Source organism: Diplotaxodon limnothrissa, linkage group LG20, assembly GCF_057381915.1.
Source record: "Diplotaxodon limnothrissa isolate DT_005_m linkage group LG20, D_limnothrissa_male_GT1.1, whole genome shotgun sequence".
Classification (NCBI taxonomy): Eukaryota; Metazoa; Chordata; class Actinopteri; order Cichliformes; family Cichlidae; genus Diplotaxodon; species Diplotaxodon limnothrissa.
In genome coordinates, this window is record NC_140615.1 from 7,506,758 (window position 1) to 7,532,665 (window position 25,908).

Consider the following 25,908-nt stretch of genomic DNA (forward strand, 5'->3'; position numbering starts at 1 on the left):
GCATTTGGTGTAGTATAGTGTATTTCTACAGAAGGCTGATGTCTCCCTGATCTGCAGAGATATACAGTGACTGAGATCTCTTTTCTCCAGTTATCACTTTTCTTCCTTGATCCCTGTTGTGAAACACAGTCGATATCATAAAATAAAAGGCACAGTGCTGAGGTTAGCTTAGTCACCGTGGGCCCAGTTGACTGAGCCAACTAGGTAATTGGTTGCGTCTACCCGCCCAGCAGGGCTCCTCTCCCCAGAAGCCAAGTCAAGTCTTCTCTCTGTGCTCTCTTCTATTACTCATCATCCCAACACCTCACTATGCTAGCGGTGTGAAGCTACACCGTGCCACCGTGCAGCCAGCCCACGCTCCCAAAACTTCTCAACAACAGCAGCCACGGCAGGTCGAGGCTTGTGGCAGGCTGATTTGCAGCTTGAGCCTCCTTTTTAATGAGGGGAAAATAAGTACTTGTTGTTCTGTGTCTTGTGTGTCACCACCCCCTTCCCCACATACCCTGCACCACTGCAACTAGTAATGCTACATTCCCTTTAGCAAAAAAAAAAAAGAAGAAGAAGAAGGTGCACTAATTAAGATAGCTTCCTGGGATTTCGAAGAGGGGGTTGGAAGAAGCTTCTCCCACAGTGGCAGGGCCTTGAGGAGGGGGACAGGGGTAGTTTTGTGCAAAAAGCCTCATCGGGCACATCTCTTCTGTCAGTGCCGCTTTCCTTGCACTAGTCCCCCCCCTCCACCCCTTGCCTGGGTTGTTTAGCTTGATGAGTCTGGTGCTAAATATGTATTTTTTTCCATGTGTAATTAAGCAGGGTTTTGCAGGAGCTGGGCATTTCACTTCTTTTTCTTCCTTGTATATTTTGCTCTCCAGGGGGATTGGTGAAAAGACAGACAGAGGGGTTTGTGTTCGTCTGTACGTTTGTGGTGGTAGGCAGGCTCATTGAAGTTCTCCCACCTTGATTATATACAGCATGAATGGAGACTGTGCGTGGGCCAGTGGGCTCTTTGTTGTTCAAGGACATTGGAAGGTTATTTCGCAGGATGTTGATAAAGGTTTGGCTGTAGATTTCTGTATTAGTAAGAGATTGAATTCATCCAACCATTATTAACTATTCAGACTCTGGGCCTCTGAGATTTACCTGTATCCCTTAGAGCGTATGTCGTTCGTTCTTGGTGCTCGCACGAAACAAGAAACTGATCTTGAATCAGAGCGAGGTTTGAATGCAGCATCTTCACTCCTGTGATGAGTAACAGTTACATGACATTCTCAGCCCAAAAGTGACAAATCTACAAATGTTCTGTGACTGATTGAAGTACAGAACAATTGGTGAGTAATTTCTCTTGGGTGTACCAAATGATTCCCTTTGTTTTGTCCTGAATCACGCTCAAAGTGCCCACTTCCAAAAAATAGTTCAGTCTCTGTGTAACAGAAGGTACAGTTTTAGGTCCAGTGTTGCTCTAAAAATAGCTTCGAAAATCAAATGTTGAGGGTTATTGAGGTTTCATTTTTTGGGTCTGCCTGGCAAGGACCTGAAACCCTGAGGGGGGAGGCAGTGGGGTGGTTGTGGACTTGACAGAAGAGTGAGGCACGTCGAGAGTCGGAGAATTAGAACACCGAGTGTGTGTTTCCGTGCGTGTACGCGTGTCTGTGTGGAGGGGTAGTCAGAGAGGGGAAGGGGACGAGCCTTTCGGCTCCTCCAGAGGGTTGGAATTCCTCCCGAGCTGTTCCCCCCATTTGGCAGGCACTTGTGAAAACAATTCCCCAGCTTTTAGTCACTCGGCAGATCCAATTGCCATTTCCACTTTGGAGGGAATGAGAGTGCGAGGCAATCCAGATAGACAGAACACAGAGAGAAAAAGAGAGAAGAGTTTTAATCGGGTTGGACAGATGCCGAGGCCAGTTGAACGGTTGTGCGATATTAATATCTTATGAAGGATGTCTGGCAGTCCAAGCTCACCGTCTTGTGTGGTTTGTGTTTGTACGTTGCAGCAGCGGCCATTACAGAGGCTAAATGAAGATCTTGTGAACATGCACGAGGGACGAGCTCTACCTTTCACTTCGGTGACTTCCTCAGATGCTGTGGCCCAAAGAAAGATGGAAAGGAATGGGAAGAGTAAGAAACTTAACTCTTACCTAGTCCCCCATGCAGCTTTGCTTATCACTGTATAATTAATGCAATGAAACAATTTGATTAAAGTTTTTGTTTGTTTGTTTTTTTCATATCCATAGCTCACGGTGCATATCATATTTATTCACACTGTGACAGAACAAGTGAGCAACATGCCAAAATATTTAGTTTTCCATTATACAGCGCTGCACTGTATGCGGAGAATATTCTGCAAGTTAACATCTGTGTGTGTCTGCCAAGTGTTCTTTCTGCTCCAGCTAAAGGAGATGAATAGACATAGTAAATAAACCTCCTGCTCTTCTAGGCTTGAGCCAAGACTGCTGCACAGAACCCATTCAGTGAGCCAACAGGAGATCCTCCATACGCCAAGTCCCTGAGCCGTGCATCTTCCCTTTTGACCCCTGACCCCTGACAAGACAAACACTATGACCTCTGAGCTGGAGAGCAGCCTTACTTCAATGGACTGGCTTCCCCAGCTCGGCATGAGGGCAGCCATTCAGAAGGCCGACACGGGACACCACCATGGCCACCACCACCACGGGCACCACCACCACCACGGGCACCATCACGGGCACGGACCTGGCAAGAAAATGGTACATTTGGACCCAGGAACCACACTGGACCAAGAGGAAGCAGCACAGCACAGAGATGGTAAACCGCCCTACAGCTACGCCAGCCTCATCACCTTTGCTATCAACGGCTCACCGCGCAAACGGATGACCCTCAGCGAGATCTACCAGTGGATCTGCGACAACTTCCCTTACTACAGAGAGGCAGGCAGCGGATGGAAGGTAGGACAGGATATAAAAACTGTGTTTTGTTCTTGTTGTCTGCAGGTGAACTGGTTCTAATGTGAGTCTGATTTCAGAATGGGAATTTTTTTTCACAAATTATGATGGCTAACAGTTTTGTAATATTTTATTTATTCAATGATTTATTTAGGTCTGTCTTTCAGCATCTTTGTATGTCAAATTTATAGCGAAGCTGAAAGGATCCAAAAATGCTCCAGGTCTGATCATGTGGTACATCACCAGCCTAGTATAAAGATTAAACTGGGTGGTTCATCGAAGTGTACTTTATTTTAGCTTTTTCATTCATTCAAGACAACGACATGGTCAGTGATTTACTATTAAACAATCTTCGTCCTCTTATTTTAAAGGTTCATTCGCTGTTAACCAGCAAGCTCCGGTCTTTCCTGTCTCAGAATCATCTGTAGGCAGACTCCACAACCTTGAACTGCGACAATATACAATGTTGTATATATACACACTATCCAGTGTGTTAGTTTTTTGTGGGGTTTTTTATTTAAACTCTATAGTACAGTTAGATGGATGTATTGACATTTAGTCAAGGCTGTTTTTTTACGGCAAAACTTTTCTTGCATTTTTACATTTATTTTTCGATTTTAGTTGTTTGCCTCCTTTACTATTCAACTGATTAAATGATTAACTGTCAAATTGAAGATTTATATACAGACACTGATGAAGTTTATCATCTGTTAGGACTGGAGATAATCGACATTGTTTGGTCATTGTTAGATGCTGTAAAATAAACCTCCAGGTAGAAGTTTGTAGTTTTATTCTAGAGCTCAGAATACTGCCCACTTCTATTAAGCATCAGTCCAACATGCTTCTTTAAATGCTGTATCTTATATCAGTCGAATCGATTATATGTTTTACATCTTAGACATTTTAAGCTAAACCTAGATTTGCTAGGGGATTTGTAGGGGAATAGATTGGACTGAAAACGGAAACTGGATACTTAATTCAGGTTTCTATGCTATTTCACACCCATATCCTCACACACTCATAATGCTAGTGATCAGAATGCATAACCCTGAACCAGTTGTAACCCAGAAGAGCACAGAACCCTGTTAGTGAACCAAGAATGATTGACAGATGCATTTCGTCTCATTCAGATGACATTATTAAATCCTTATGCAAATGTAGCTATGCAAATCCTGGCTAATATGAGCAGAAAGGTGGCTGTGTTATTGGAGACAAATGAATAGATCCCTGCGGTTGTGTCTTGGGGATTCTCTGCCTTATTAGCAAAGAAGGGAATGGATATAGTCCTTCTCCTGACACTGGAAAGGCTGTCTGCAAACTATCAACCAATTCATCTCTCTGAGAGCAAGAACATTTTTCTTCTTCTCTCATTATTTCTCAGTCTTACGCTTTCTATCTTCATCTCCCAAACACTTGCTCTCCACCAAACCCCCTCTCCCCTATTCTCCTTCACTCTCATATTCACTCACTCACTCCCCTCCTCTCTTCTTTTCCCCGCGTCTGTTCCCCGTCTATAATCTTCAGCACACCGTTCCCTGAACGGAGGCATGCCAGGTACGGAGACAAAAAGGTTATGATAAAAGCCAGGTTGTGTTGGAAGAGCTTCTTACCAGTTAGCAGGATTCAATCAATTAGTTTTCTGTTCGGATAGAGAGAACGGTGGTTATAGAGACCATCCAGGATTTCTCTCGCTGCAGCTCATGACTGCCTTTCCTGCTGGTTGTATTTGAGTGCCAGTATGTTTTAGTATCCCGTAATTATACAGCTAGATTCATTGATTTGTGTGTGTAGCTGCATTCTAGTAGCATCATTAAGGCGCTATGCTGATGCCGTTGCGCTTTCCTTTTCACACGTTCTGGCATTTGTTCACTACACTCGTGCAGGGAGTTTTTTGCAAGACACATAACCCAGAGTTTTGTTGGATTCTTTCTAGGCCAGAGCTCTATAAAACTACACAGTGTTTTCATTTGTCAGTATAGATTGATTTAATAAAATATATTGTAGACTTTTAGACTATTATGTTAGCTAACGTAACGCTGCATTTCACTCTTTTCATCCATCTGCTGATTGGCAGCTGTTCACATGCTGCCAATCAAAGAAAGAATTCTCTTAAATATGGAGGAAGCCAGCAAGAAGGAGTTGTTGTAGTCAGGTCGAGTGTAAGATATATAGAGATTATTTTGAACTGTGAATCATCCAAATCGACTCAAGTTGAGTGCAAGAAAATAACTTTTACTGTTGTTTAACTAACTTCATTTTTTATCACTGTTGTATATATAAATTCCTGCAGCTTATAGCATAAGGCCTTAAAAAGGTGCCTGTAACTATACTGTTTTTACACTTTATCGTGCTGCTGTAACACAACAATTTCCATTGTGGGATCAGTAATGTATCTATCTATCTATCTGGAAATGAGCATGATTGTAACTCTCTAAGAAAAAGGAGTTTCTGCCTAAAAAATGTATCGGTGTCCACCTGCTTTCAACGTGAAGGGAAAAGAGCACGCATATATTCCGACATGAGTGCACCAAATCATATTTAATGTTATTTACATTTAGCAATGAATGATTTAGCTTTCCTTCATCACTGGACATACAATTTGCCTACTTATTCGTAGAAGTGAGCGATGTAGCCTCAAAATTGTATCAAAATATACAAATTTGAGATAATTGTATTTATGAAGATACAGGGGGGGAAATACTGAACAGCATTTTGTAGTGGATTGCTGCTTTCTGGCAGCAGCATTTGAAAGCCATTTTCTATCCTTCTTTTCAAATGAGCTGCTGTCATTGATGACAATCAAATGTACTATATGCACTGGCGCTCAACATAAAAAGGTTCCGCCATTTTTGTTATAGTGCATGTTTGAAGTATATTTTTTTTATTTCCAGAACAAGAATCTATATAGCAAAATTAAGTGGGCTACATGCTGATGTTAAAGGCTAGAAACAAAGTATTGGTATCACTACTTGTGGATTTCAGAGAGCACCAGTGTCGCTGTCGCGTTGTGTCTGAATGGCCTTTTCATAGTGCAATAGTTGTGACACTGAATAAAGTAAATGTAAGCACAAAAGCAGCCGCAAGTGAAAGATAATGCAAGTGCTTAACACTTTAATTACTGCTTTTGCTAAACTAAAGGATTTTAACCTTGTATCTCATCAAGCACCTGCACAATATAATTGAAATTGAAGAATATTTTCTATCTGAGAACGTTGAGCTGAACTTTTTAACCAGTTGCTTAAATCTCTCCTTTTTTGCACAATTCGTAAAAATGATGGGAAACCATCATTTGGAGTGCAAGTAGCCAGCACTACATTTATTTATTTAGTTTTGTTGCACATCAATAGTTGCTAACATCTGCTTACATGCTTTTTTGGGCTGGTTGTGCTCAACGTTTTTTATATTTTTGCCTCAAGGTTTGTTGTTTCCACTTCCACTGAGAACATATTTATTGCACATTTTGCAAAGTATTCAGCTTTGTTGGAGGACGTTGAAGTAGCTCCCTTTTTTAGGTACTAAATTGCCATTGGAAGCTGACAAGCTGATCTGGCTCTCAGACATGCCAGGGCTTGTGTTCTTGTTGCTAGGAAACAAAACACATGGTGTCGCTATGTCATTGTTATCAGGATTTTCTTATTTCTTTGTTGTTCTTTCTAGCAATTTTTAAAACAAATGTAAAGACAGATAATGAGATTAGTAGGCTGATCAAATCACTTTCCAACTTTTTACAACTAATTGTTGCAAATGAGGATGCTTCTGTCCAGTATAAGATCACCTTAGGGCCAGAAAGCCACTTGTAGTACGCTGGTTGAACTCTGATATGTCTGAGAAGAGAAAAAATATTTCAAAATCATCAACCTGCAGATGAATTAGAACTATAGATGTAAATGTAAGTCACCACGATGAAGCTTTTTTTCTCTTCCCCCCCCTATATTCATCTTTGAGGAAATGGCTATAAACTTTTGCTTCCTGGATGACCCAACTCCTCACTGTCAGGCCAGCCGTGGCTTTCACAGGGAAAGTTACGTAAGTCCGGTTCATTCCAGTTCAGGTGATTGCTGTCAGCTGTACACAGTAGGAGACAGACACAAGGATTGTCTTGGAGCTACGTTCGGCAGACAGTGCCGGGCTCGCTCGTGCACACGTTGCAAACGCTCGCTCTCAAGAAGCGTGTTTTCTGCATGTACCGAGCCAAGCTTTCAGAAAACACCTCATACGTGGTCTCTCGTGTTTGCCGTCTCCTTCACCCTCTGCCGCAGGTGCATGCATGCGCGCACACAGATACACACACGCACACAAGCTTGTACACTTGCAGAGAGAGTCCCACTCAGGTAAGCAGTGTACGTGTGCAGTCTACAGATTACACACGGGGAGCTCAGCAGGAGACGAGATGGGAGGTGTGTGTGAGTGTGTGTGTGTGTGTGTGTGCGTAGGGGGGAGTGCTGTCAGAGAGCAGAGGAGAGTTTTACTACCCAACACACGCACTCCGTCTGCTCTGTATGATAATGTGAGAGTGCAAGAACGGCAGAGTTGAAACCAGGACACACACACACAGCCATACACACCGTAAACACACCACACCGCACATCACAAACGCAAACACGTTTACCAACTTCAGCATACAGTCGTCGACCGCCGTGAGATTGTCATACGTGTGGCGTCTAGACTCGAGCCATGCTTGCGAATGCAGCACGTTAAAGAGAGGAATAATTCGCTGTTATAATCATGTAAATTTCCAAGGTCATGAGATTTTTGTGTCTTAGCTGGGGAAAAAAATGGAGCGCTCTTTTACATCTGAGAAGTAATGATGACAGGCTTCCTCTGGAGCTGTGGAGGAGATTGAGAATGTGAGATGAAATTAAAAAGCACATGCATGCATAAGCGATTTGTTTACAGACCTCGTTAAAGCTTCTAAATTCAGCTTGTGTAACATGCATGCGTAGCATTTCCGTATTTTTGTTTATCTTTTTTTATTTGGAAGCGGAGGAATAAACTGGAGTGGAGATTGGAGGGGAATGCAAACGGTGTTGCATCAGGCTGCGTCATATTATTTTGTATCACTGCAACAGCATTATCTCTCTTATGTTATCTTTACCAGCCTCACCCTCTCTCCCTGCCTGCGTCCCACACCCTACACTGCTCTACTTTCCCATGCCCTCTGTAGCCCCCTCGCATCCTTTTCACACCCACGTGTCCCTCCACTGTTGAATCTACCTTTGCCACAACTCATAATGACTACGCAGCAGGAAACCGAAGCCACACAGGAGTTCTTTTATCTTTTCTTCTGCCTTTTTGCCTCTGTTCACTTTGTAAAAGTAAAGTCATCTGTAATTAAATACTTTTTTTTATTCCAAGATAGATAGATAGATATGGGAACGAGAGCAAGTTAATGAAATGCAGCAACTAGAGGCAATGGGCAACTCAGCTGCTGAGGGCATCTTTGATCACGAGGTGTGCGCCCTGACCGCTTGGCCATCAGGTCAAGCTGTGCAGTCAGGATTTTAAACTTACTGCTGACCTTCAACATGTGGCCCACAGTGTTTTCTATTTAGTGCATTTTGTTTTATCTTAATTAGCTTTCATTTTATGCAGTTTGAATATTTTTAAATTGCACTGCCTTTATTTGTGTTGCCAGAGGTTGTTTTCCTCACAATATTTTCCCACAAAATAATGTTTTCTAGCTCGGTGGATAATGAAGTTCCTCTCTTTGTGTTAAATCTTGAAAGGATTAGTCAAATAATAAGTCATTTTGATAGTGGATTAATAGTTTATGGTCTTTATCGAGCAAATCAAACTGGAACATGTTTCATTGTGTTCGCTGGGGCAGTTTGTTGCATGTGAAAGCTTCATGGCATTCGAAGTAGTTTATCTTTTATCTATGGTTTCCAGACATGAAGCATGGCACTATACTGGCAGACCAGCTAATCTTAAAGCCAGTTCACACAGACTGATAGCTCAGATGATAACTTTCTGCACATCCAGTTGGCTGTATGATAAAGCTCACACTATTTTGCATATTTAGTTTGCCACCTGTTGGATTGGCAAGCTGCTTTGCAACCCGCCCCCACCCCATCCGTTGTAATCCATGTCATATCTGTTGTTAACATAGCATGTCTGCTGTGTCCTGCGTGCTGATTCTAACCCCCTCTTCCAGCTTTCTGCACATACACAAGGAAGGACAGAGAAGGTCAACGCTGGCAAATATAAGTTACTTCAGATAGAAATCTGCTCTTGATGATAGCGGTCCTGACTTAACAAGCAAATTAAGATTGCTCTAAGAACCAGAAAAGGCCCTTCCTCTTTTCTTTTGTATATTTTTGTTTATTTTAATGGAATTTATTAAGTACATTTCTGTATTCGCTATGATTTTGTATTCTGAATATAATGCTAGAAAAATGTGACCTACTCAGACCTCATCTTAACATTATATTATCTTTGAAATGTGAAGGTCTTCCTATTACTCACCGCTTAAGAAATGCCGCCTAGACCTGTACCTTCACCAAATGGCAGTCTGCACTTACTCACCTGCTCTCTTGCAACCCCTGTGGCCTCAGGCTAGCTCCCATGCAGCCAGGCTAATTGGCTGCAAATTAGCAAGGCCTAATGTGACGTTGTAAAGGGCAGCACTGGCGCAGTGGCCTTTGGCCTTTGGCTGAACATTGTATGTCATAGACAATCACCTGATATGAATCAGCACCAGGCCATTATTCTGAGTCCCGTCCTTTCATGCCTGCTCCAAGGGAGATCTGCGGCTGAGCGCAGTGAAGCTCGATGCTCGATGTCAAGAGTACTTAAGTATGTGGAGGAACTCCAGTGTTGTCATTGGCTGCAGGGAGTCATTTTGTTGCTGTAGGTGCACTGAAGCACCTAAGTTTGTGTCTTATGAGCACATCTCCATTTTTGTCACTGTACAGTCAGTGTGTCTGCACAGCTCCAGTGGTGTAGTGGTACGTGTGTACAGGGTTGGATATGTTTCTACAGCCGCTGTGTGTTTCTCCCCCACATTACTAAGCGACATAGAGCTACAGAACTGTGTCTTACTTACCTTAATCATGTACCTTACTATTCTCAGTTTGCGTGTCACGTAAAACCAGTCGGCTGTACAGATGTGTGTCTGTGCACATCTGCACTGCATCATAATGTTAGTGCATGGGCCCGCATGCTCTGCGCTCATGGTTAACTGATGAGAGAAGCAGCATTGGAGTGTTACTTTAGTTCCTGGCCGAGGCTTTCGCTTCAAGGAAGTTGTTAGAATGTAATGTCTTATGGGAAATTTGCAGTGATCGTGCATGAAGTGGCTTAAGCCACAGGGAAGTGCATTGCAACGGTAGTTGTTAAGCTATCGTAATAAACCATGTAGTGTTCAGTCTTCAGTATAGGTATGCATACGCTTCAGTGCAGTAACTATCTGAAATTTGAGCGCTGTGTTCATTAACCTTACAAGAAAAAAACAATAAAGGCTGACAGTGGCTCTCGTTTCCTTTACTAGGGAGAGGGGAAAAAAGGCAGCAGTTTTTTTATTGTATGAAATACTCTTAAAAAGGGTTTTTTTAAGCTCTCTAAACTGGAAAAACCGTATCATTTCACGAAAACAAACACCTCAATCTCTTGTAAATATATGAGAATATGAAATAAATGTGCATTGGCCGATGCAGAGAATTTTGTTTTGTGTTTCAGTTGTGTATACATTTACACGCTGCATACTTTCAAGTCACAGAAATACACCTAAACTCCTCATTATCCTGACAGATCCATTTGGTAAAGAGGAAAAAAAAGAGGACAGACTATTTGAATCATCCCACTGAACTCCTGAATGGTGTTCGATTGCATGAGTTTCTTCTTTGCGTTGACACCAAAGTAGAACAAAAGCACGGGCTGACCACTGTGGGGCACTGCAATAAATTAAATTAGTGTTAACAGACTCACTTTTAACACGACTAGAGCAAGTTGCCGTGGGAACTGCCCTACTAAACTGGCTGGTCTCTCATCACTGCTTGGAGCAAAACGGCGGTCATGCAACAAATGCTGTTAACTTCCTCTTTCTGTTAAAGGTCGGCTGTTAAAGTTAATGACAAGCAGTTGTGGCCACAGTTCATTGTTCACTTTTAAAGGGATAGTTTACTCGAAAAGTTAAGTTTAGGTGTTTTTTGCCTGGTAGTGCTGTTTATCTATCTGGGTGTTATTTGGTTGGAAAAAAAAATTAATATGATTATTATTATTTTATTTTAAGAAATCAGTTCATGATTTTTGGAAAGAGACATTGCTTCCAAGGTTTTCTTTAGATGGGCAACTCACCCTGATGTAGGGGAAAAAAACTATTTATTTTTGGTGTCTGTGAAAGTTCTCAGTCATCCAGGTCATCGTTGTCAAAGGAGCTTGCAAAGCTATTATTATTTATTTATTTATTTATTTTTGGTGTAATATGTTCCTTTAACTTGGACTTTGACAGTTCAGCTTTGATGGTGAGCTGTGAAGCAGTCCTAGCCCCTGTTCTTTTTATGAGACGATTTAAGCCATAATATATATAAACTTCCACCACAGTTGTATTTAAATATAAATTGCTGCTATTGATTGAAAGGCAGACTAAGATAATTAGCTTTTTTTTCCGTTTTAAGCTGTGTCCACACTCGCACACATGCATAGATGCAGCTATTAATTATACTTGTGTACGAAACACTGCTAGAGCTTTTAATTACATACTAATCACTAATATGAGTCTCACTATTAAATTCTTAATTAAAAGCCAGGAATTTCTCTTGCTATCTCCTCGAGCATTTGGCGCTCATCCAACACTGTGTTTCCCTCTCTAACCAGTCAGGCCTGCAGCACTCTCCATATGGCTAATAATAGGCTTTAGGCCGGTTTCCCTAGCACTTTGGAATGCAACAGTTATACCACAGAATGAGCTTCTTCCCTAGTTATGGGGTTTGTTTCCTGTCTGACACGAGCCTGTTCTTTATCAGACCCTGGGTTGCGTCAAAGCGTGTCCTAGAAAAAAAAGCAAATGGCTGATGGTTTTCTGATTTACCAAAGTTAAAGCAGCCCTGCTTAGGCACAGTTTTTAGCAAATAATACATGTGTGGTGCTTTTTTTTTTTTTTTTTTAATAAAAAGGCATTCAAATGAAATTGACAGCGGTGTCAGCCTAAGCAGATTTAGTAATTTTATTTTTAGATTTTTTTAGCTGAGGTATTCAGGGAGAAAATAAAAGCTACCTAACTTTAATGTAGATGAAAATACAACATTCTTAAAAACTAAAAATCGTAAAAAAAAATTTCAGTACAGTAATCTGAAAAAAAAAACATTTTCATAATATTCTTTGCAGGCCCGTAGAAAAGCTCAGCACTCTCTTTCTACTTCCATATGAATTAAGAGGGTAAATGGAAGCCAGGTGCTGCTAATCAAATGCATGTGATTAATTGATCATCAGCAAGTGTGATCACTGGTATAAATTAGCATTTTTGCCAGTTTGCTGGTCTGGAGCATTCAGCTGCATGCCACAATCTTCCCAGGAGTGGGTGTCCCAGAAAATTCACCCCAAGGGTCAGATGCAGTGCTCAGAAAAATTCCTAAAAACCCAAGAGTACATCTTTGACTCTGAAGGCCTCAGCATGTTAAATGTTAAAGTTCATTTCAGTACATTTAGAAAAAGGCTGAACAGTTATGAGTTGTTTGGAATTGTTACCAAGAGAAAGTCTTTTCTGTCTTAGGAACATGGCAGCACAACGTAGGTTTGCAAAGTTGCATCTGAGCAAAGCACTAGACTCTTGGAACAATGTCCTTTGGACAGATGAGGCCAAGGTGGAGATCTTTTGGAGAAAAACAACCACAGCATATCCGCACACGTCATACTAACGTCATACAGACAGTCATACAAACTGTAAAGCACGGTGATGGAAGAGTGATGATTGGGCTTGAACACCTTGCATCCACTGAGTTAACCATGAACTCCTCTGCATGCTAAAATACTTTAGACACAAATGTGAGGTTGTCTATCTAAAACTTGGCTAAAATCTGGTCCTGTCCATTTCAGCCACATTGACATATAACCAGAAATAATTTTTCATGTACAAGGGAGTGACACTGAATCGGAAAAAGAATAAAAAAAACTAGATTCCTGCTTCTCTTTGCATCAGTAAACAAGAACTTGCAGACTACAGCCGGTATTTGCTAAACAGTCTGACAGGAGTTGTGCCTATTTACAAAATCTTACATTATTAAAGCTCTAAACTCAATAAACAACCACATAATATATTTGTTCAAGGCTTATAACTGTGTTAAAGATCATAAAACAGCAACAGTGCTGATAACCGCGTGGCATTGATCTCTATTTTATCATCTCAAGGCAATCTGCCATTGGTTATATTGACACGTGAATCACAGAAAGCCTGAACAGTACCAGAAACATGGCCTTTACACTGTTCTGGACGGTGTCTGAGCAGATTAATATAGTTTGTGAAAAGGCTTCATATCTGAGTGATTAAAAGTCTATAAAAAATGAAGAAAAAAGGGGAAAAAAGTAATTTAGATGGATGTTGTTTGAAAAGGCACCACGTTTTGGTGATTAAAAATCTGTAAAACTAAAGAAAAAGGAGGGAAAAAAACTAATTTAGATGGATGTTGTGGATATTATCTATACCCACAGGAAATCCACTGCAGTTTCAGTAGTCATGAACCACGCAACCTCCCAAACAGCTCAACACAACCCACCTAATTAACAAGTTTAGAAATCAGACTAGAATAGCCTTCATTTCTTCACGTAAGCATGATAGAAAAGGGCGGCTGTCAAACGGCATTGGGATGCATAGTACAACCAGTGCACTCCTTCCTGCCTGTCCTCCTACCCCTCCTTCCTCCTTCCCTGTTCACTCACCTCCTCTCCCGGAAAAGCTGGTGACAGAAGCTGTCACTTCGCACACAGCCCTCTGCTTGAAACAATCAGCAACAGGAAGTCTGCCACTGCGACCTACTTTGGTCTCTGTGTTATTTTTGAAACACTATAATAAAATTACACCTGAAAGAATTTTGTCTTTCTAAATTAGTTGTGAGAGCAGAAATCCTGCTGATGTGACACAGGAAGGACAAAGGCTGGGAAAACTGGGATGATCTCTTACTGTTGTAGAGTATTTCTGCTGTTTATCTCTTGAAAAAAAGATAAAATAGTAGCACCATAATCACCGACCTGCTTTGTAAAATCCTATCTGTGAATATTAGAAGGTGTTTTGGCATCAGATAAGCATCGAATACATTAGTCTTCTGCTCATTCTTCTGCAATTCCCACTACAGTCTTCATCAAAGACCCTGTAAACACTTGGTTTTAAAATGTGTCTTGTGTGATCTGATCATGGCTGGACACCTGAGACACACTGCTGTTTGCACCTGTGTCTGTCATGTGTCTCTAAGGTGTTCAGCTGATCACTTTGGCAGTCAAGTGGCAGAACGGCTTAACAAAGACAAGGAAAGAAAAAAATGTTTCAAGAACTAATAAACATGCGTGTTCCTTTTCAACTGGTTAGATAGCGAGGATCAAGTCATGTCTAACTTGAAAAATGGTCAAATACAAGACTAAAAAGGACCATTAAGTGCTGCTTTGATGACAGAGTAAAAACACGTATTTGCTCCCTTCCTGATTTCTCAGCTTTTTGCACATTTGTCACATTTAAAAGTTTCAGATTAGTGAACAAATCTTAGTATTAGACAAATAACCTGAGTAAATGTCATCTCTCCGCTGGACACCGAAGTTTGTGAATGTGGTAACTTGAGACCAAGGCAACATAGGATTTTTTAAATTGATACCACATATGCCGTCTACTAAAAAATCTCAAATGAGATTGAATCCTGGTGATCTTGATTTCAAGCTCTTAGGTCAACCTTTTCTGAAAATGTGGTTTACACACATACATATACCATAGACATAGACATTTTTCTGATTGAACTTTTTGGAGAGTGACAGTACTAATGAGGTTCTGCTAGTCAATTGCAAAGTCATTATATTTCCTGAGGCTCCTCCACAATAAAAAAAGAATCCAACCAGCAGATATGGGATCTGATAACTTGTTCCAGTTCAGATCCGATTCCAAGTTGGTAAAATTCCCTGATTCATGAAGTTTTGCACCAAGTGAATCCCTGACCAAATCTTTTATTCATATTCTCTGTTTATTTAGGCTTTCGTGCATCTTTGATGCTACAGCATCGGAAGAACAGACAGAGCCGTCTATCCATTTTTGTACTGCCTACCTAATTCAGGTTTATGGGGGCTGGACCCCATCTTAGCTATCACAAGGTGAGAGGCAGGGTACTTCCTGGACAGGTTGCCAGTCCATTGGAGGGCTAAAGCAGCAAAGTGAAATCGTTTTTTCAAGCAAATATATTTCTAACATGCTATGGTAAGAATTTATTGCATTTTTGCCACAGCTTGCACACAATCGTAAGCTTTCAGTGTGCAGCAGGAGCAGGTTTACATCAGCAATAGCTGAACTGGAATATGACAGAAAGCATCCGAGAATTAAGCCCTTTGTCAAGTTAGTGGTGCAGATCCATGTTGTTTGAGTATGGGTGACTGTGTTGGGTTTGCTGCAGTCAGTCAGCTGCATCAGCGGCAGATGAAGTGCGTGTCTTGATGCAATAATTAAACCAGACTGATGTGAGCCTCTGGAAATGCAACACTAGATTAGTATAACCTGCAACTTGCTAAGGGCATCCAAGCAGTCTGTGTCTAAAATGACTCTAGACAAAATGATGTGGCAAAGCTGGGCCTGCTGGTTGGGATGATGAACTGCATTTTTGAATATTTTTATTGTTTTGGAGCAGCTTGCTAGATCCTCAGAGACGGCAGAAACCCTGCTTCCACCTTGTCTGTGATGTTGTTGTTTTTTTTTGTGTGTGTATGTGTGTGTGAGTCACAAGTATGCAGACTCACTTAGGCCCTCTCCTTCTCTTTCCATCACACACAAGCAAGCAGGTTATGCTACATTCTGGAAACACACACACACGTGTAGACACATTAACGCAGATGAACAGGTGCATCCACACACACACACGCGCGCGCTTACATCCAGACGAACGAACCAACAAACGTTGAAATGCACACACCCACTCAGGCGCACACACTTGTGTACAAGCAGACGCTGCACAGCCGCGCATACCTCTCATCTTATAGATGACTTGTGTGAAGTACTTGAGTGAGGGAGTGAAGAGGGTGGGGAAAGAGTCCATCAAATGAAATGAATATGTATCAGATGGAGTTTGAAGTAGTGACTTGCATTCAGCCCTGCATACTCACCGAGCGGCTGTCACTCCGTCACCATCAGGATATAATGTGTCTCAATGATACTCAGAACCCAGGAGACTTTCACATCTAAGACACCTGTCCGTGTGCGCTTGTACCCTACACTCCCTCATCCAGCCGACTTCAGCTCTTTCTTTCTTTGTGCCTCTTGCTCTCTCCCTCCTCCCAGCTTCTACTCCTGTGCCTTACTTTCAAAACTTACATTTTACCCCCTCACTGTATGTGTTCAGCTGAAAGTTAATAAAAATCTCTTCTTTTCTTTATTTTCTCCCAATATCCTCTCCTGCTCTGGCTTCTTTCCTTTTTCACTCTTTCTCTAGCTGTGGTTCTGATTGTGCCTCTGTACCTCTCCGACACAACAATGCATTCATTGTGAAGGGCATGGGAGTGACTCTCGTGAATACTGTTGTGTGGGATTGCATTTGTGTGTGCACATCAGACCGACTAAGCTCCCGCCATAGGTTAAAACCCTGGCCAACAAATACCCTTGGCCCTTTGGCCTTTGACCTCAGCCTCCCAGCAGACAACAACAGATGAGCAGAGGTTTCTGTGGGACTTATACCTTGCTTATTAGAGCTTTCCCAGGCTTTGTACTACAGCCTGCTGAAGCACATTAATGAATGTATTTTCAACCAAAAATGTAAAGATCTACAGTTTTTCCCCAGGCCTCAGTGTCTCAGTATGCTGGATTTCATCCATTTTTTAAATGTCGTCTTGTAAACTTTTAGTGACTGTAATCAAACCCTCCCCAAACTGCAGACCTGATGGGGAATCATTTAGTTTAGTGTGCACATTAATGCTTCAGCTATAACTCACCTCAGTGTCTGTGCATAAAATGAAAAAGATTGTTACAGCAGGAAACCGGGGGAGCAGGAAAATATTAAAAAGTTTTGTTTCCACCTTTATGAAACATCTCTTCTCAGGAGCGTTCAATTCTGTTGAGCAAATGCCATCTAATGTTACCACTTTGCATTTAACTCTGCTGGCCTGACCCAAATCTTCCAAACCTACCACTTATGTAACTTCGCTCTTCTCTATGTGACCTGCTTCTCTGGCATGTCTACACAAACACACATTCACAAAAGCAGGAAGCTTCCCGCCTATGGCCAGAATATCTTCTGGGGCCTTTACCTTGCACTTTACCATATCTAGTCACACACCCACACATGCAGACAGGCTTTTTATCCTGTTAAGCATCTTTCTTTGATCATTTATCTCTTTCTACGGCTGATCCACACACATGCACAGCCTTATATCCCTCTCCTTTCTCCACCCGAAAGCATGTTTCCAAAACCTGACTTTTTGTCACACATCACATTATATCACATTGCATTTTGTCAAAAAGTCATCCATGCCTGTCAAGCCCGCCTTATATAACTACCCTCGTCAAGTCCAGGATGCTGCAGCCTACATTAGGCAGCGGCAACATCCATTAACCACATGTACACATAAACAGTAATTACAACATTATATACTGTGCACATGCAAACATCCACAAGTCTCTGTCATTATCTAATAATAGTGTGAAAGCCGTAAACTGCATTTAAAACATGGATGTAGCCACATGACGTCAAACAGCCAACAAAATAATCAGTATAGAGTATTATGCAATGGTCTGAGGAGATTTCTTTATGCTTTCATAACAGGCAACTTTTAAATTGTATCATTAGACACTTTGTTGCTAGAAGCCTGTTGCGAAAATACATGATCTGTTCCAATTTCTTTAGCTGAATATATGAAATAGATAACACAGTTTTACAGACATAAAATAGTATTTTTGCGCCAGCAAATGATTTCCGAAGAGGTGCTGTCTAAAAAGTTGGCATATCTGAGCATGGTGTGCAGTGCGTCGTTAAAAAAATTGAGGAAAGTGAAGAAAAGAAGAAGAAGTAGTAGGTCTCAAAAAAAAAGCCTGTCCGAGCAGATCGACACTATCTGAAAGTCATGCCCTTACAAAATTGGGAAAAAAATACAGCAAAGACCTGAGAAATCCATCTGGAACTTCAGCTGATCCATCTACTGTTCATAGAAACCAAATTAAAGAAATGGTCTCAGTGGAAGGATGGCTGTCAAGAAGCCGTTCTAAAGGAAGGGAATCAGGGAGAACAGGCTGAGGTATGCCAAATTATACAAGAAATGGACTTAAAATGGGAAATTTTTGGCTTAAATCTTTGTCAGTGTGCACGCCTCCCAGTGTCTACTTCATTTATCTCCCTGACTATTCTATTTTCTTGAAAAACGTTTGCCTGTGAGATCCGAGTTGAAGAAAAAATATGGTCAAATATCAAATACTGATTTTCATGCTCGTTAGAGTTGTACAAACTCAGTTGCCTTATATATTGTATATCTATGTATGCTTGCACATGTTTTGCTACATTAGTTTCCCATTTTCCTAGTAAAATATAAAGAAATGAGGGGTGGCTTTTCACTGTACAGCGCCTGTAAATCTGGACCGGCAGAATTGCCAGGAAGCACTATATGAACAATAAAATAAAGACACTGAGGCACACTTTTGGGTTAGCATATTTACTGTAGACAAAAAAAATATTCCAGTCAAGTTTCATCACCTCTGTACTTTAAGAAGCGCAACCTCATAAATTTTTCCATGGGAATTGTTAGTCTTTGCAGTAAAGGAATCAAAAGAAAGAAAGTCTGTCATTTTTAAACACTCCCCAAACGCTGGTTTGGACTGACTCTTCCAGTGATGACAGGTGATCCTGGAAGCAGCAACAAAAACCTGCTAGTAAAAATCTTTTTAGAGGCTTTTTTTTTTTTTTTAATGTGGAGTCAGTAAGCGTCGTTAAGAAAAGTCTGTAATTGGTTTGTGTAGCAAATTACTGATATTTTTAATTAGTTATTTCCAGAAGGCGAGAAAAACAAGACACATTTTCTTTAATAATATGTGTGTACATTTCATTTTAACATTTCTTTCAAAATTTCCTATCATCTTATTCTAAATATCTAGTTCCAGAGATCAATTGATATATGATTTTTAATGCTGATAATGACATTTGCTGATTTAAAGAAATTGGCCTATTGTTCGATATATCGGCCAATCATTTTGTTTTCTAAACAGACAATTGAAGCATGTATGGATTTCCCTAACATGTTATGTGTTTTTTATTTATCTTCTCTTATACATTCTACTTGACTTTTCTGTTACCAAAAAGGAAATTGCCCTCTGCTGGACTATGCAACACTCATATAATTGGAGTGGAGGGTGTTTCTCCCGTCCCTTCTTTGCTCTTTGAATTTTCGTTTATTGCACAGATACCAGTAGATTAATAGATCGATCCTTATATGGCTAATATTGGACAATAATGTCGGCCAGCTAAACAAACTTTCCGTGCTCTGTCTCGTTCTATCGGATTTTTTTCTCCGAATTTCCTCACAGCTTTAGAAACACCTCACAAAGCTTTCTCCATCACAACATGAAACGCATTACCGTACATGCTGATTGTGAGCACCTGTGTGAAGGCAGATGCTTTGCATGCATTCAGGTGTAGACACAATGCCAGTCTGGCGTGTTTGGAAGGTTTAACCAAAACCAATAGAGATCAGTATTGTTTGTCTTGCACTGTGATCTGCTTGCATTGATTAAAATTAGTCTGGAGCAGATTACTGTGGATGGAAAGAGGATTTTTAACTTTTAAGTAATGAGTTATAAAGCCCGGGCGCCTGCTGACTTCTTCATAATTCAGGGAGAAAGGCTAGTCTCTCTCTATATGCATATATTGTGTGGACAAGTAACTAAATCGTGGAGCCATATTGCATCTTGTGCATTCAACTTAATCAAAACTGTAGCCTGTACTCTCCAAGCGACTTCAGGGCTCCGTAGTAATTAGATAATTATTAAGTAACTCTCGTGTAGTTTGGATGGCAGAATTGTGCATTATAATATACTCACAGTAACTGGTAAGTTATGGAAAACATGCATCCACAGACATACTTAGCTCAGCAAAGTTCAGCTAAGGCTGGAGCTCAATCTGCTCACTCTACCACCTGAGCCATAGCCACCAACATTACCTAACACTGAATATGAACTATTATATAATGTAATATAACTTTAATATAATGTCCATATCCAAATGATAGTTTGAATCATATAAAGATTAAATACTGACCTGCTGGTTGTTACCTTTACCATTTAACCTCAAATATATTTTGTTTAATGCCGCTAAGCAAATGTCTCATCACCGTGAGTGCTGACAGCATACAGAAGTTAAGATTACGCCATAAGCACCACGTTGGTTTTGTATCACCGCTTAGAAGGTCATGTAGTCTAGTTTTATACACAAAATTTTTAATTCAGTTAAAAAATATATTTTGCTCATCTGTAATTACTGGGCACTCTAGAAAATAAGCAAAGCTTAGAGGATCACCACTCTCGCTCCTTTCCTTTCACCCTTCTCTCACATACAATCAGCACAGACACAAAAGAAAGAAGGGCATGAAATTAATTAAGCAATACAGTATAGTGCAAGTTTGCAAGCTTCAAACAGCACTGTACATGTCAGTCTTTAAATTCAGCATTTGGCTCATTTTATTCTATCTATTCTATCCTAATCCAACTGTATCCTCGCATGCTGATTGGTTTGGGCTACGGGCTGTTTTTGTTGATATGTGGATCATAACGCGCACATGGAAGAAAACTCCCGTGCTCCAAACCATCTGAAAAATATTACAGTAAATTCTCCATTTACTGAAAGGGGCCGACTTATCATTATTCCACACTGGAAGATTTTTTTAGTTAGCTAAATGACAGGAACAAATCCAGGGCTGTACAAAGGCTTTAAAAGCCACAGTGCAACCATGCGGGCCCAGCAACGGACACACATGCCCCAAAAGTGAAATTTGCCAGAGTGTACAAAGTCTGAAATAGATGGGGTTGTGCAGACATAGCAAGTAGTGCACAGATGTTCCAAAAATTGCTTGAGTCATAAAATATAGTGTGTGAATAAACAAATAACAGGTAGAGGTTAGCAAAGTTAGATGGGCTAGCTCCTGAAGTGACGGGACTCTGTGTTAATGATCTACCGCCACCAACTGCAGGAAAGTTTTTGGAACAGATGGTTACCGTAGTGTGGTAGCTGGTGGCAGTCCTCCTTGCCTTTTTTCATCTCCCGACTGCCACATATTTCCTTGATGGACGGCCACAAGCAGCCAGTGACCCGCTAAGCAGAGAAGCCAAAACCTGCTCGAGCATTTCTTCTTCAGCAGAGATCGAGGGGAGGCAGAGGTGGACTAGGCTGTAATGGTATACTGGAGACAGAAAGCGAGAGAGAGAGAGAGAGAGAAGGTGTTTTTCTTTTTCTGTAAGAGAAACAAAGCTGCTGCTGAGCAGTACGAACCCGAGAGAAGGAGACGAGAAATTCCTCCCATCCCTCTGTCTTCTCTCCTCCTCCTCCCCAGTGGTATTAATTAGCAGCAGCAGATGAGTGGAGAACGGGAGCCTGCAGGGAGAACAGGTTCATGTCAGGTTAGCATAAGCTGTTGTGCCCCCCCCCCGTTTCTCTCACTCTCTCTCTTTCTTTTCCTTTTCCTACCCTCACAACACACACACACAAATACACACATAAACAATAGGGATTGTTATAAATTTAAGAAATATGATCTTCTCGTCTTTATGGCTAAAACCGAACGTGTACAAAAATGTGAGTTTTCATTAAGCCCAGCTTAAACTCCTCCTCCTCCCTCCAGTTTTACTCTGAACACAGCCTCTTGACATATTCAAAAAAACAAATCCAACCCTGTAGCACATCAAACGCACAACCACTGACATTATCACCCACCTCACGGTCATGGCGAATCATTGCCCTAGCATCCCTCTGTCTCGCTCCCTATCTTCACTGAAATGCGCTCCAGCCTCCTGTTTTCAATCATCAGTTTCAGGAGCGTCTGGTACGCTTCGGCTTTAATCAATGGAGTCGTCTGCATCTGCACCCGCATTTCACTCTTGTCTAACCGTGACCCGTAGTGTCTGTTTTTATTCGACACGGTACGGAGTAGAAAGCAGAGGACTCCTTTTGAAGGCCTTCGCTAATGTCGAGACCGAGGTTCTGGAGCCAGAGCCGAGTGAAACCCAAGCTAAAGATAGTAAGACCAGATTCTAATCTGAGTGAAGAAAAACTTGTACTTTGGAAGGAGATGAAGGACATGGCAAGGTCCCATAATGGTTTTGCATTGGTTTCCAACAGTCTTGACAAAGGCTGGAAAAAGATAAAAGCTTCTGTTGCAGTGGACACTAATGAATAAGGCTGGCTGATAAATGGTGTTTCATCCTTAATGCAAAGCCAACATACAGCAGATATTTCACTAAAGATGCTGCATAACGCAGCAGACATTTATCCTTGTTCAATAAGAGCATGTTTAAAAAGCATACGTTTTATTTCTCTGTTTATCTATCTGTGCATATTGATGCGTCTTCGTGTGGGTATATGTAAAAGAAAAAGAAAGAAAAATAATAGGAACTGTGGAGCAAATGTGTAACCGTCATTACTATTAATGTTATCACACAATTCAGACTTTTCTCATATTCTCCAGTCCTTACTGTAGAATGAAAGCAGATTCAGAAAGTAACTGTAATATAGTCAGCATATTACAGTTTGCTTATTTAAAGAAAACGTGTAAAAGTGATGCCACTTTGTTACTACTTCATAATATTCTCTTCTTTTTCTCTTCTTTTCTTCCTTTTTTTCTTTCCCTCTGCAGAATTCTATACGACACAACTTGTCCTTGAACAAGTGTTTTCTCAAAGTGCCTCGCTCCAAAGACGACCCTGGAAAAGTAAGTATTTTCTCAACCTTATTGTGCGACTTAAAAAAAAAGAAAGCTGGGCGGCGCACGGCGAAAATGTCGAGTGGGTTTCAGCAGGCTTTGCAAGTACGTGGCGACTTTTGACGTGTTTAGTAGCACTCGTGCCACATGTGTGAACACACTTGTGCTTAAGTGCTCACTTGCTCTGCTTCTTTGTCACACACACAGTGTCTGCGGTTAAAAGCAATTTGTAACTCCATAACCGGCTGTGCTGAATGCCTAATGCTGCTTTCTCTGTTTTCTGTGGCTCCTACGATATTGATTCTGCCAAGTAATAATGTGGTACAGGGAGTAATGAATAATAAGTATATGTAGGTACTCTCCCTCAGATGCAAGGCCTTCCATGCATCTGTTATGCTTTATTAGAACTGCTTCTCTCTGTATCTCGCAGACACAATCAGAGGAAGCTTTAGATATGTTTCACTCCTGCTGCTGCTGCTGTGGTTAGGAAGCAGCGTTGCCACGGCCACTTCAGCAACTCCAGTTTGATAACAACAATTTGTCAAGTGCTTGGTTGTGCTGAGATCGAAGGACATGCTCAGATGGGGAAAGTGTATAATTGCAGCTGATCACTGAACCCTGTCCTTATGCCATATTTTTAATACAAGCTCAAACTCGTCACAAGGTTAATGTTAGAGGCGATCCGCCACTTTTACACAAAACTGAGGAGCCAAACTTTTCAATGAGCTCTTAAAAACTCTGCTCGTTTTGTTTAGGGGGGTACGGTTGAGGTGGGGTTGGGGGAGCGGAGAGTTTCTCCCGGCTGCGGGGATTTTGGAGCCATTGAAAAATGAATTAGGGGGAAGAAGGTTTAAATAATTCAAACAAAATCCTTGGGCTTGAGTGGAGGCCTATAGTCTGCAAAGACACAAAGAGAGGGCCCCCGATTAGCCTGACTTGGACCTGACCAGCACCTTAATTCACACCGTGGATCGAAGTGGTCGATACCTCGGCGTAGTGGTGGTGGGGTGGGAGGTCAGCTGTGTGCGTGTGTGTGTGTGTGTGTGGAGAAGCTGAATGTACATGCTCTGTTTGAAGCCACAGAGAGAGAGGAGAAGCTAAATCATGCATGTGCTAACGTTAATTGGCTGTGTACTGTTCAGTGATGTGGGACTGAGAGACAGGGGGAGGAGAAGAGGAAAGAATATGAGAGGTGGGGGGGAGATAGATGTTGAGAGTTGAGCTGTGTGCATGTGTGGCCTAGATGAACCTCCTGAATTCAGTCTGCAGCTTTGGACCTCCTTGGGAGGGAAGAGGCAAAATGAAAGGCTGGAAAAAAAAATTATACCGGAAGGAAATCTAGGAGCTAAAAGCAATTGATTTCCTCTTCTCTTATTGTATCTGTTTATTTTGGAGACTGCTGTGTTTTAACATTATGTATCAAAAGGATTTCGGTGGATTTTCTGGGGAAAGGATGCAGAAACGTGCACCACTGGAGAACTAAACCTAGAGAAAACTAATTTGATACTGGAAGAATAACAGATAAGTTGATGCTTTTGGATACTGTGGATGCGGCCATCTCACAGCACTTACTTTTTATTTAGTGACACTTACTGCCAGCCTTATTTTGTAGAAGTAATAAAGAAGAAGCAACTAATAGATTCAGAGAAATAAATCCTGATTTATTTTGTAAGACATTGTGTTTTTGAAATCTAACATAATCTAAAACAGTTTGGGGAAAAAATAGGTGTAAATAGTGGCGAGTGGATCATATTTAATCCATGAGTTTTTGAGACTTCTCTATCATCAGTGTGATGTTTTATTAAGACTAACCCCCTTAAATGTTTTGTTTGTAAGATTAACTGTGAGCAGTAAATTTCAGTTTAAAAAAATTATAATTTTCTTGAAAATATTTCATGGTTTAGACTTTACAGAGTTAATTATCAGAACAATATAAAGATTTCAAATTCATAATAAAATATCTTGGCCTGCAGCAGCAGTTCAAATGTTTTTGAGCCAAAATCTTAAAACTAGAGTTCACTTTGGTTTGAACATCAAACACTTGTTGGCTAGGTTGTTAGTCTAAAGCAGGGGGACTCCAGGCCTCAGGAGCCTGTGTCCTGCAGGATTTAAATGTGTCCTTGATCCAACACAGCTGATTTAAATGGCTAAATTACCTGCTCAACATGTCTTGAAGTTCTCCAGAGGCCTGGTGATGAACTAGTCATTTGATTCAGGTGTGTTGACCCAAGGTGATATCTAAAGCCTGCAGGAAAAGTTCTAAAAAGTTGCTTAAACAATAAAAAGTGTATTAACCAGTCATATTTACCAAGATTTAAAACTGATTTTGTAGCCACATCTGTGAAATTGTAGGTATTTTTCAATATTTGGCTTATTGATGGAGGGGTTTGCTCTATGATCAGTAATTCAGCATAATTAGGTAGAGCTGTTCGATATAACGATATATCGGATAACAATATAAAAACGTCTATCGTTTCATTTTACGCTATCGTTTGTTTCGTGGTGTCGCAAAATAAGCTGTTTAGGGCAATATTTTTTCATCGCTTTGATGGTCACTGTAGTGGCTATATTAATTTCTTTAAGTTCTCTCTTTCTCTTATGTTTTATATAACCACACTACAGACGGACAAGCGCCTGTTTTTATGCGTTGTGGGCCCTGTGCTTCGTACGTCGCTTACTACATCCAAGATCAAATGAAACATCCAAGACCAAATCATCGCGCTAACTCTGAGCTCGCTATTCCGGTTCCCCGAACACACCTGTTGTTGACGATTAGTATAGCTGGATGAAGTAATGTGAGATCACTGGGTGGCCCAACAGGGGCTACGCATCGATAGTAGAAACATTGATCGGCAACCCTTTGATTGGTCGGCGAAAATGTCGAAGGAGCGCGCTCGGTATTTTTCGGCAGCAGAGCAAGAACTCTTGA

At 41.1% G+C, this 25,908-nt stretch overlaps 1 protein-coding gene across 1 annotated transcript in view; it reads left to right on the forward strand.

The window, feature by feature from the left end:
• Window positions 1-2,001: 2,001 nt before the first annotated feature.
• The window catches only part of LOC146610447 (forkhead box protein J3-like), a 60,293-nt gene continuing 36,386 nt past the window's right edge, over window positions 2,002-25,908 (forward strand). The window contains exons 1-3 of the mRNA XM_085344213.1: window positions 2,002-2,112; window positions 2,432-2,918; window positions 22,914-22,988. Of these exons, the coding sequence (XP_085200339.1) occupies window positions 2,553-2,918; window positions 22,914-22,988 (441 nt within the window). The 5' untranslated portion in view covers window positions 2,002-2,112; window positions 2,432-2,552. The remainder of the gene's footprint in view (window positions 2,113-2,431; window positions 2,919-22,913; window positions 22,989-25,908) is intronic.